Source organism: Chrysemys picta, chromosome 1 (genome assembly GCF_011386835.1).
Source record: "Chrysemys picta bellii isolate R12L10 chromosome 1, ASM1138683v2, whole genome shotgun sequence".
NCBI classification, from domain to species: Eukaryota; Metazoa; Chordata; order Testudines; family Emydidae; genus Chrysemys; species Chrysemys picta.
Genome location: NC_088791.1, coordinates 234,768,155 through 234,780,458, shown reverse-complemented (window position 1 = coordinate 234,780,458; position 12,304 = coordinate 234,768,155). Strand labels below are relative to the sequence as shown.

Below are 12,304 nucleotides of genomic sequence, written 5' to 3'. Positions count from 1 at the left end.
CCAACTGAGGGAACGTCACATCAGAATGTACCATAACTCATGGGTGAGAGCACTCACCTAAGAAATGACAGACTCCCTGTTCAAATCCCTGCTCCCCCTCAGGCAGAGGGGAGAGAACTGTGGGTCACCCATATTCCAAGTGACTGTTCTACCCACTGGGTTAAAAGTTAGGAGGGAGGTTCCTCCTGGGGAGGTTGTGTAAACTTCTTCTCCCCCTTTATCCCCAGCATTCTGTGTAAGCTTCTCTATAGGGCCTGATCCAGTAGGCAGGGCCGGCACCAGCGAAGGAAGCAGGTGCTTCGGGCGGCCAATGGAAAGGAGCGGCACGTCCAGGTCTTTGGCGGCAATTCGGCGGTGGGTCCCTCAGTCCCTCTTGGAGCAAAGGACTCGCCGCAGAATTGCCTGCGATCGCGGCTTTATCTTTTTTTTTCTTTTTTTTTTTTCCCGCTTCGCTGCTTGGGGCGGCAAAAAAGCTGGAGCCGGCCCTGCCAGTAGGCAAGGTCTGAGCATGCTAACTGGATCAGGCCCTGAAAGCGAGTAATGCCTAGCTTCCCCTGGTTTCTGCATTGATCTAAGCCTTAGGTGTCTGGATATCTAGCATAAGGGTACAGTGCACGTGCTCAGCAGCAGAAACATTGGTGCCAAGGGAACTTGTACTGCAAAAATTTTGGCGCTGAGTGAGCGAGGCGCCTTTGGGGTTCAGAGATAGTTGAGCAGAGTGTTTGTGAATCTCAGAGGGGCCTGGTTGTGGGATTTAAGTGCCTAAAGTGATAGTTAGGTGACTACGTCCTTTTGTGAATATGTACCTTAGTTTATTATAGAAATGGAAAGAAATTAGACAGTGATAGTTTGGCTCTACAAACATGGTGGTAATTTGTTAAAATTTTACCATTTTGAGAAACATTCTAGGATTGCAACCTTGAGGTCTCGGCCCTTTCACTTCACTGGTACAGTAAGCAGGAAAGCATGCAATAAGTTAGCATTAGCCATGTTTTCTTGGATAATATTCAGTCCTTTAACTTCTGCATGGTATTCCCTTTAACAAAGAAGTGTGGATTTGTTGCTCTTTGAAGACAGGGTCTAAGTGCAGTGGCTAAAAACAGGAAAAAATAATGGATAGAAATAAGCCTCAGGCAGGATTCATCGCAAAGTTTTGCCAGTGCACTTCAGTTGTGACCTGCAACTCACCTGAGTTGTAAGGCCTGTACCATATAAACAGAGAGAGACAGTCCTGCCAAATTGGGACATTTGATTCCATGAGTTAATCAAATAGCTATTAAGTACTAAAATGCGACTCTACAATACCATTTTTTTCCTTTTGTGATCCAATAATTTACCCTAGGCTTGTAGAGGTAAATAGCTCTAATCCACTCCACTGTTAGCCCTACAGAATTCAAGTGCTGCCGTAAGGTCAAATTGTCACTCCGCTCATGCAGCAGTGTGGGGGCAAAAGGTGGTGCAGTGTATCTAAGTAATTCTGCCTTACAAGCAGCTGCAATGTCAGTGTATAGTTTAGGTGCTTTGGGATGCTTCAGGATAAAAAGGTACTGAATTCAGATAAAATATTAGGCTGGTATAGAAACAGTAGTAGCCCTTTGATTGCCACAGTTACTTATTATTGCCAATAGACGGTACTGTAACGTTTTAGGATCATTTAGGTATGGTTTGCAGTGCTACATTTTAGTGTGTTTAATTGTAATACATTAAGGAAAAGTGGCTGTCATTTTGGTATAATGGACAAAGATTAAAAACCAAAATACAAAAAGAAGTTGTAGATGAAGGCTGTGATTTTCAAATCTTCCTAGGAGACTAAGACACGTAATACCCACTGAAATAAATGGGAATTATGTATCTAAATCCCCCAGATGGTTTTTAAAATCTCAGCAAAAGCAAAATCTCAGCTGTAATTCTGGGCTATCATAAATATGGAATGACTGCTGAGAATTATATACAACATTAAGCCATGGGGGAAAAGTGAGGTGTAGAACTGTAAACATAGTTACATGGTGTCATTAAAAAAGGTCACAAAATTAAAATTCAGAGATATAGATCAAAGAAGACCAGAATACAAAACCCCCCAACCCAGCATTGTTCACATAACAGCGATTTATGAGCCTTGTTCTGCATAAATACACCTCTACCCCAATATAACGCGACCCGATATAACACGAATTCTGATATAACGCGGTAAAGCAGTGCTCTGGGGGGGGGCAGGGCTGCACACGCCGGCGTATCAAAGCAAGTTCAAAGCGGTTTCACCTATAACACGGTAAGATTTTTTGGCTCCTGAGGACAGCGTTATATCGAGGTTGAGGTGTAGTGTAATGCAAGTCAAGCAGACTTCAAGCTTGCTAGAATTAGACCATAAGTTTTATAATACCTTACTGTACTGAGCTATCTTAAGATGCTTTACAATTTTGCTGAAATTAAAAATTAATCAGTACTATGATGTTAATGAATAGTAAAAAATCTATTACAGTAAAAGCAAACAGATACAAATTAGACAAAGGGTCTGATTTTTCATTCCTTGTGCACCCAAAACTTCCACTGAGCTCAATAAGTGTTTTGAGTGTGCAAGAAATACAGTATCAGTTTGTCGCAGAACAAACAAAAGGTGGGCATGTTTCTGATGTCACTGGGGGTCGAGGACAGCGGAAAGGTTCTCCAGAGCAGCACATTTCAGGAGTGAAGCATAAGATGAACTGTGTCAGTTGACCATAGCTGGCATCCCATAGAACGAGGAGTCACTTATTCAATGTCTTATCTTGTGAGGTATCTGTTGCTTCTTGGGTGCAGCTGAGCATCTTGCAGTATCATGCCCTCAAAAGATTAATTTAGCTGTTATTTGGAAAAGGCTCACTTTATGAGTGACCAAAAATATCTTTTAGCTAATAAAAATCTGACTGGGAACCAGTACTGTTGGTGCAAGCTGAGAAGTGAGGTGATCCTATCTGCAATCAGCCCAGCTTGCTGTCGACTCTTTCTGCGTTTAGAAAACTGTTAATTGGAGCTGGTCAAACATTTTAATCAGAAAGTCAACATTTTTTCTGCATTTTTCAACCAGTTCTACTATTAATCAAGCAATTTGGAATGCCAGTAATTAAGACCCTGCTTTTCCAATAAATTCAGGCAGTAGAGAGTGATGGATGCATCAACTCCCTGATCTTCAGCCAGGGTAAAAGTTAGAACCAGCAGGGGGCCTACTCTAACCTTGTATCAGTAGAGGATAAGTCATAGTATGATGCCCCCTCCTAATCATACTCCTCCTGATACACCCCTTCTCTTTCCTTGCTCTGGGATTAGGAGGGGGTGATTAGCAGAGGATGTAGCAGAGCTGCTGCTGCCAGCTTCCCACCAGTGAAGGGAGTTTCCCTACATAAAGGGGGTAATTCTCCACCAGCTGTCTCCAGCCCTAAAACTTGACAGTGATTTATCCTAGAGGCAGAGAGGCACAGTCTCTACCTCAGAAGAGAAAAGGAAAGAATTTGGAAATCTCTCAAGTAGTAGAAGGCTGACTTCATCACTGCATTATGCCCTTCACACATAAGGCCTCAAGTCAATCAGAATGCCCCTCCAATTGAGCAAAGGGGATATCTTTGGTTTTCTGAAATACAGCTGAGAGGAAATAAGTTGGTGTTATTAACCATCAACTAACAGTTTTAATCAGAGTTAAGTGAGAAAAATATGAGCCCTACTAACTCTAGCCCCCTACCAATGCAAGGATTTTTTCTCTACTATATATTTTCTGGGTTTTTTATCCAGTCTACTTTTACATATCTTAATCAAAGGGGTTTCCTTTGTTCTCCATGAGATACTACTCCACAATCTAGTAGCTCTCATCATTCAGTTGATTTTCATGAAATTCAGTCTCATTTTACCTCTCCTTCACATTATTCCTGGTTATGCTCTACAACTTTAAACAAAATTTATTTTTTTGAATTTCAAAATCTCCCTGGGGTCATCATGCTTCTAGCACTTATAGACAGTTGTCAGTTCTCCCTCATGTTCTCATAGGGCCTGATCCAAAGCCCCTTGAAGAGACTCCCATGGGCTTTGGAGCAAATACATACATAGCTCTTTTAATTCTTCCTCTGAATCAGGCATTTCATTGTTTTTGTTTCTCTTTTCCTAATTCCTTCAGTTTTTCTCTATATAATTAGCATGACCATTTCTCCCATTTTTAAAGGGACAGTCCTGTTTTTTGGGACTTTTTCTTATATAGGCACCTATTACCCCCCACCCCATCCCGTTTTTCACAGTTGCTATCTGGTAACCCTATATATAATAGCATGGTACATGGATGCCTGTTCATTCACAAGGAATGCTAATCCATTGGGGAAAATGACCCTATTTTCCACCTTTGTCCACTCACAGCCTATTCCTAACTTCCCTTTTTACATTCTTAACCTTGAAAGACCGTCTGAAAAAAAAAAAAGTGCAATGCTTCTGTATCTGTAGAACTACCAGTAAAAATGTTGAGCTGTGGAATGAATGCAATAGGAATTGGGGACTTGGCAAAAGTCTTTTGGTGAAAGGGACTAAGCTTATATCATCTTCTTAAAAATCTGTGCTGCTTCTGTGCAGCAGCAATCTAATCCATGTTTTTGGGATCACTTCATCCAAAGGAGGCATGGAATACTGGATGACAGGAAGACTGTAGTAATACACATTTGATACTGATCAACATTTGTCACTGAGGTATACTGTCACAGTTGCAGAGTTAGCTGCACCTGTATTCCTCCTCTGTAGTCCTTTAAGGGCACCCATTTAAGGTTTCAGGCTCCCAGTCGTTACCTCTCTTTGGTGGGGAAACCCACATTTCTTTCCCTACTAATCAGAGGTTTTAAGGCTACACATTCCCCTGGCATATACTGTACTGTGATATCCCCAGCAAGCCAATGCCTGTGCTTAGCTTGTTCTATGAGGATATGACCAGTGTGTGCCAACAGTTACACATTACCACACAACTCTTTCTCTGCAAAGTACATTTATTCTTTGGATAAAAGCATCACAGAGAAAATATCTAAAAAAGTTCCGACATACTTACTAACATACCAGAAAACTACCCATCTTCCGCATGGGGAGTCTGATAGGCCAGCATCCCTTCTACCCCTTCAGCAAAGGCTGAGGTCCCCTTAGGACCAAAGGTCCTGTCCATTTGCTGAAGCAAATGGAAGATCCTGAATCTGTTTAAACTCAGCCTTTATATATCCCAGGTTCTTTCTTCATCTCTTGGTCTCTGGAAAACGCAGTTGGAACCAGTGTATGCAAGCCATCTCATAGTGGTGGTACCTCACTGGAGCTGTTTAGGGTCTCAGCAACTTGCCTTAACCAAACCCCACTGTTGTTAGTCCATGGTGGAGCTGTGGTGGCCCCTACTCCCATCTCTATAGAGTAGGGGACATTCATACATAAACCATTCCTAAATTTAATACAATGCTCCCCAAAGATACTACATGGGGTTGCAATATCTGCCACATATACATGTAGAGAGACAAGGAGGGTGAGGTTATATCTTTTATTGGGCCATCTTCTGTTGGTGAAAGAGAAATAAAAGATTCCCCCCCCCCCCTTCTCTGTGATACCCTGGGACCAACACAGCTACAACAACACTGCAAACATAGACATGCAAACAGTTTTATATTTTGCAGAAAGGTCTGGTGTGCAGTTTATATTTTGAGATTGCTAATGAAAAAATCATTTACTTTGGATCAGAGTTAAGGTTGTAATTTTACAATGAAATATACATTTTTTTTATATTTGGTGAGAATGTGTTTATGGGTACTGTGAAAACTGCTTCAGCCTTCATTTCCATCCTTTTAAGTACTTGAGTTTTATAAATGATGTAATAGCTAAGCAGGTTATTGTCACTGAGCAACTTTAATTGTTGGTAAAGAAAGAATTTTGGTTTTGGAATGACAGTGGACCCAGGAAAGAGACCGTAAAAGAATTACCGATAAAAGCAAAAGAGACAAACTGCTTAAGATCAAATAAACATGAGCAAAACCAAGCAAGTATACTTCTTGTCAAACCAATTTAATATTGCAATCAGTTTAGCATAATTGAGGCCATCAAAAGCAGCAGAAATGTCCAGCAATGCAAAACTTTATAACTCCCTAAAGATGCTCAGTCATTCACATTGAAAGGTAAATCATTCACAGTTTTAAGCATCACTGTCTCTGTTGCAATTTGGTCCAAAGCCTGACAGTTAACACTGACAGATTGTTTGTGATAAGGTGATGATATACTGGTAGTTACTTGACAACAGTCTTTTCAAGCACTTTCACAAGAAAGGGTAAATTAGACACTGAAAAATATTTTAGATTCCAAAGCTGCTTTTCTTTCTTGCTTTCTTTTTTAAGAATGGGGTTTCCAGTAGGATTGGAATTACCCCAGACCACAGAGACAAATTAATAGTTTGTGTAATAAATAGAAGGTCGTTTATGGTCACTCTCCTGAAGAAATTCAGTTGGCCAGGTACCAAAAGAAGTCTTACTTTTCTGAACTAGCATCTTGACTTCCCTTTTTTGAGATAGCTTTAAAATCTAACAATTCTGATAATATATTAAACTGTTTAATGTGTAATTTAATTCCTTCACCAGAGACCAGGGTAAGGGCTGGGGATACAAGTGAGTTAGAAAATAATGAACCTTAATGGTCTTAGGATCTCCTTTTTAAAAAGGGCAATTTCATCTTTCCATCTATCAGGAGAAATAATTGAATATGTCCTTTTGCTGCAGTTGGGAAAAAGAAACTGATTAAATGTTTTAAACGGGCTTCTGGGATTTTCCTTCTGCGTCTGCAATGCCAGCTGAATAGTTAGTACCTCTGTCACTTCTGTTACCTACCTCCATTCACTAGGATGTTGTTTTCAACTAAACTGAAGGTGCAGCTGCCGTATTATTTTAGTTGATCATTTGCAGTGCACTATCCACCTCAGTGAGTTACTGGCCAATGGAGCAGATGTGGTCATAAGAGACAGAACTGGGAGTTAAATTAACCTGGAGAGCATAGAGTGGTTGGATGGTCTTGTGGCTTGGGCAAGGGATGAGATTCAGTGCGGTGCCTCTAAGAACCCAGGGGGAAGGGTGTAAAGGGGGCTTCAAGGCTTTGCACTCTCCTGATAAGGGGCTGCAGAGGCCTCTAGCGTAACTTAGCTCTCAGGGCCCAAGTTACAGCAGCCTCCCAGGGCTGCCCTGTGGGCTCTAGCATTTCTGGGAATCTCCATAGCACTACCTGCTACGGTCCCTACACTGAACTGCCCCCCGCCCCCCGGCCCCCAGCTGCCCTCCCACCCTGAATGCTCCCCTATATCATGGCTTGTAAGAAGGTTCGTCAAGTGCCTACACTGGGGAATCCTCTGGCAGAGCTCTTTTTACCCAACTCAGGCATATAAAAATAAAATGTCTTTTCCATTTTCAAAAACAGTCTTGGGTAAAAATTCTTACTGAAAAATATTTGAGTTCTGTTTTTTTTTATTAAAAAAAAAACACAAACATTTGACAAGAAATGAAAAATTTTTAGGCAAAACATTTTGGTGAACAATATTTTGTTTACCAAAACAAAAAGATGTTTCAGTGAAAATATTCCAGCCATTTCTCCTTGGGACCCCATATTTTCATTGTCTTTAGTAACATATTCTTCATTCTAAAAATCCTGAAAAGAAGTTAACATAGCTTCCTTCTTTATGCCCTGGACACAGGGTTAGGTGTGCTTTGTCTGTAAACTGACATAGAGCATCTGGGGCCTGATCCTGCAGTACTTGAGCAGACAGTTAAAGAAATGGGGGGGGGGGGTTGCTTGTTTAAAGGGCCACCATGCCTGAAGTATTTAGACATGTCTACTGAAGTCTATGAGACTTTATAGTGAACAAGGAATGCATGATTCGACCTAATGGCTGTGGAATCAGGTCCACAATGTATACCTGTTGTTTGCTCAATGCAAGGGAAGACCGACTGATGAAAACAAGGAGGGGAGTAGAAGAATTGTTTATTCTGTGCTGTGCTTTTGAGAAACCAAGGCGATTTGGGGTGAAATCCTGGCTCCATTGAAGTAAAGGGGAGTTTTGCCATGGGGGAAATAGCTCAGAGGTTTGAGCATTGGCCTACCAAACCCAGGATTGTGAGTTCAATCCTTGAGGGGGCTATTTAGGGAACTGGGATAAAAATCTGTCTGGGGATTGGTCCTGTTTTGAGCAGGGGGTTAGACTAGATGACCTCCTGAGGTCCCTTCCAACCCTATGATTCTATGACTTAATAGCAGCCACTTGTTCATCTTTTAATTTTCTGAGATTTCTCATACAGCAAGATATGTCACTACCAGCAGCAAAGCAAAAAGCAGAAGCAGAGGAGGGGCAGGAGGAATAGAGGAAAACCACACAGTTCACATTGCAGAATTTCATCTGAATACTTCAGACTACAGGAGAGGGTGGAAAATCAGAGGGAAGAGGGATTTGGTCTCCAATCCCCATGGATCCCTCTGAGACTGGCACAGCTTTTAATCTGTTCCCTTTATTTATTTATTTATTTATTTATTTAAAACAGCTTCTCACTAATGCCAACAGCTTCAGGGAAAGATGACACCAACGATAATATTACCATATTCACCAGGATCTTGGATGGCCTACTGGATGGCTATGATAATAGATTGCGCCCAGGACTGGGAGGTACAGTAGAATTTCTATTGCTATTGCCTCAGTTAATGTCACTCTTGTGTAATTACTACAGTGAAGCCTACGTAAAATGAATATATGGCAGTGGAACAAACCTGTTAAATGTACATGCTCTGTCTACCTAACCAAATGGATATAGAACAAAGCCTTTGTAAACAAATGGCTGATTGTGATGGGGAATAAGATACCATCCAGAAGTTGGTGAGAGGACTCTCCTTCTTGCTAGAAGGACCCTTGCTGCTTGACTTGACTGTAGGGATTCATAGCATCGCAGACTGAGCCAACTGTGGGCAATTAATTAATCCCTACTTAACAGACAATATAAGAGGGATGTGCTGTCAGCCGAAGAGGGATGGATGGATGGGTCAGTCAATTTCTAGAAGACTACATTTGGGAGGAGAAACAGGGGGTCCTTTTCCTCTGGAACATGGCTGAAATGAGCTATTGGGACTTCATACCTTTGCATTGGCCTTAGCTGAAGCAAGCCACAAAGACTGCTTTTAACTGTGCTTTGAATGAGGGCAGCCTTACTCAGTTATTTGCATTTGGCTCTTAAAACGGTATGGTATATTTTACGTGTATTGTTATACATTACAATAAAGCAAACCACAGAGGTGTTTCACCTTAATATAGGTGGGCAGAATCCAATGCTGCTTGGAGTGGTCTGCCACACTGATAACATTTCCAGTGTGGTAAAATGGTTATTTGTCTCTGGTAGACCTCATTGAAAAAAATATGTCAAGTGAATATATACTATGTGTACTGTACAAAATTATCTCTATCAAACAGCACAGCCTCCTTACACAATAGATTAATACAAATTTAAAATAACCCTGTTGAAAGAATTATATTTTGCAGCAATAAGGCACTTCATTGCAGATTGTATCGGTATTTAGTAATCTTCAGTCAGGGCCCAATCCTGACATAATGGGCCTGATCCTCACTCAGGCAACTCTCTCTTTCAAGTCAATGAGAGTCTTACCTGAATAAGGGCTGCATGGGCAGCTCCACTGTGAGACCATCACATTACTTCTCGTAAAATGTGAAAACCCCTGCATCAGTAACACTATGGATCTTATCTGATACCCTAGTCCCTGAAAAAAAAAAAGGATTTAGTTAGCTGTGTGCGGCCTAAGACAATCCAGTCTCCCTGAAGAGAGGGCCCTCTCTAAAGCCCATTGAAGTCTTTCCAGTCACTCTTATTGGATTCAAATCGGGTTTGGATCAGGCTGGCCCGTGACACATATTCTTCTAATCACCATTAAGGGTTTCTGTAGTTGAATAGGTTTTTGTTTTTCCTTTTGATAATCCTTCCTTGCAATGTGATGCCTGACTTCACCTTTCTAAATATTTTAAGTTCCACAACTGGGAAATAACATGTACAAGTCGTGCAGAATAAATCAAACATATTTTATAGTGTGAGTAACAAAAATCTCTAGAAAAGGTAAAAATTAAAAAATACCCTTTTCTATGATCAGCTAGATGTGATGAAACTGTATTTGTACACCTGCTGTGTAGCACCTATATCTGCTATTTTAAAATGTGAGTATTTAAAATTACATCCATCATCCCTGCTACTCTGACCTTGTCCAGGCCCTCTATACATTTCTTCTCTGGCTTCTCCTCACCTTCTGCACAGGTTTAATCTCCCTGTTCTACTTTCCAAGACCTTTTACAGCCTGGCTTCCACTCACTTCTCTGCTCTTTTATCCTTTTGCTCCCCCCTCACACTGATCAAGGTGTTCTACTAGCTGTTTTCTCTTTCTCTCTCAGGCATTCATCCACACAGCTCCTATTCCTGGAACCCCTTCTCTTGGACTTGGCCCACCATCTGTCCAAGTCCCTTCTTAAAAAGCAATATTTCCAAAATGTCTTTGAACCATAATCCTCTCTGCAGAGAAGTATTAATAATCCCATGGCTGAACGTCATAACCACAAAACAAGTTAAAAAAGATAAATCCAAATGAAACTCATGGAACTAACAGACCGCATTGTGTATTTCACCATTCTTACACACTGCTTAATGTTTCAACTGTCTCTTCCCTTGTTTGTGCAGTGGATTGTCGATATAGATTTTACACTCATTAGGATAAGCATTTAGGGCCTGATTCACTATTGCCCTGTTTCTGGTTTAGTTACTTACATCAGTGTGATGTAAGTATGCTGTGTATGTACAATGCTACCGTTCTGATTTTGCATTGGTGTAATTGATTTCCAAAGGGGTATAGCAATGCCTTTCAGGAATCGGGCCTTTCATACATGTCTGTAGGGCAGAGTTACATTCAATTAATATTTATTAATGTTCATGTATTTTGTATTTTAGAAGACTTTCTAAGCCTACTCTCACCACTATGACACCAATGAAAAAAAAATCGGACTTGGGCTCCTAGCTCACTTAAAATCTTCTGAAAATCCCATGCTTAAAAAACCATTAAGGCTGGGATTGTCAAAGGAGCCAAAGAGTTAGACACCCAAATCCCACTGAATTTCAATATTTTTGGTTTCTTAGAAAATCCTGGCCTAAGATAGCAAATGTGGTTATTACTAGAAAAAGAAATACATCCAGAGTGTATATTTGTTTGTTATAGCAATTACTGATTCAGGGTCTGTGTCTCTTTGTTATAGAGAGAATAACTCAGGTGAAAACAGACATCTATGTTACCAGTTTTGGTCCAGTGTCAGACACAGAAATGGTAGGTTATAGCATATGAATCCTAAATCAGTATTATTTCTGTTGTTAAAATAACTGTAAAAATGATTATTTCTTTTGAGACACATTATTAACGACTGGTTCTTTATGTCAGGAATACACGATTGATGTTTTTTTCCGACAAAGCTGGAAAGATGAAAGACTTCGATTCAAAGGACCGATGCAACGCCTCCCTCTTAACAATCTGCTTGCCAGCAAGATCTGGACCCCAGACACTTTCTTCCATAATGGTAAAAAATCTATAGCTCACAACATGACAACACCGAACAAACTTCTACGCCTTGAAGATGATGGCACTCTACTCTATACCATGAGGTAAAGACTTTTCTGATTTCTTTTTATTCTGACTCCCTAGTAGGTTTACAATTACTTATTTGGAATGTCAGATTTTTCTCACAATAGAATAAATAAAGTAGACTTTTTGCACATTTTTATGAGAATATCAAGAGAAAATGGAAAGCATAATCGCTGCCTACAACTACTAATTAATTTGCAGCTTCTGAACAATGCTAATGCTGAAATATTTTCTTTGGTGAAATGGAATGCATATTCTCTGTGGAGTAGATGATTCAGTCCTACTGTTTTATGTAGGTCTGTACTCTCCTATTATTTTTGATTTCAACTGCTCTGCTGATGTGATGTGAGAGAGCTGTCTTTACGACCAGAAAGATAAATCTGTCTCTGGTATAGTACATCTTGAACTTTTAAAGCTTCTGTTTGTTTCTAGTTCTAATTTAGCTAAAGGACAAGCCATCACTGGAATAAAGCCTTGCAGGCAGCAGATAGGGCATTACAAAGCTATTTAACAAGTGCACTTTTAAGACAAAGCTGGTACATTTTTTAGTCTTTGAGAATCAGATCTGTGTCTGAACTTTTCAGGGCCCTGCTTCTTATCTGATCTGATGATATTATGAAGCCTCATC

At 40.5% G+C, this 12,304-nt stretch overlaps 2 protein-coding genes across 4 annotated transcripts in view; one reads left to right on the top strand and one right to left on the bottom strand.

Annotated features, from left to right (window-relative positions):
• GABRA5 (gamma-aminobutyric acid type A receptor subunit alpha5) overlaps nucleotides 1-12,304 on the top strand; it is an 81,628-nt gene that overhangs the window by 5,762 nt on the left and 63,562 nt on the right. For all 3 annotated transcript variants that reach the window (XM_042840836.2, XM_005283302.5, XM_005283301.5), the window contains exons 3-5: nucleotides 8,544-8,665; nucleotides 11,297-11,364; nucleotides 11,476-11,696. In XM_042840836.2, coding sequence (XP_042696770.1) covers nucleotides 8,544-8,665; nucleotides 11,297-11,364; nucleotides 11,476-11,696 — 411 coding nt within the window. The remainder of the gene's footprint in view (nucleotides 1-8,543; nucleotides 8,666-11,296; nucleotides 11,365-11,475; nucleotides 11,697-12,304) is intronic.
• The window catches only part of GABRB3 (gamma-aminobutyric acid type A receptor subunit beta3), a 259,983-nt gene that overhangs the window by 199,680 nt on the left and 47,999 nt on the right, over nucleotides 1-12,304 (bottom strand). The gene's annotated exons all lie outside the window — the stretch shown is intronic.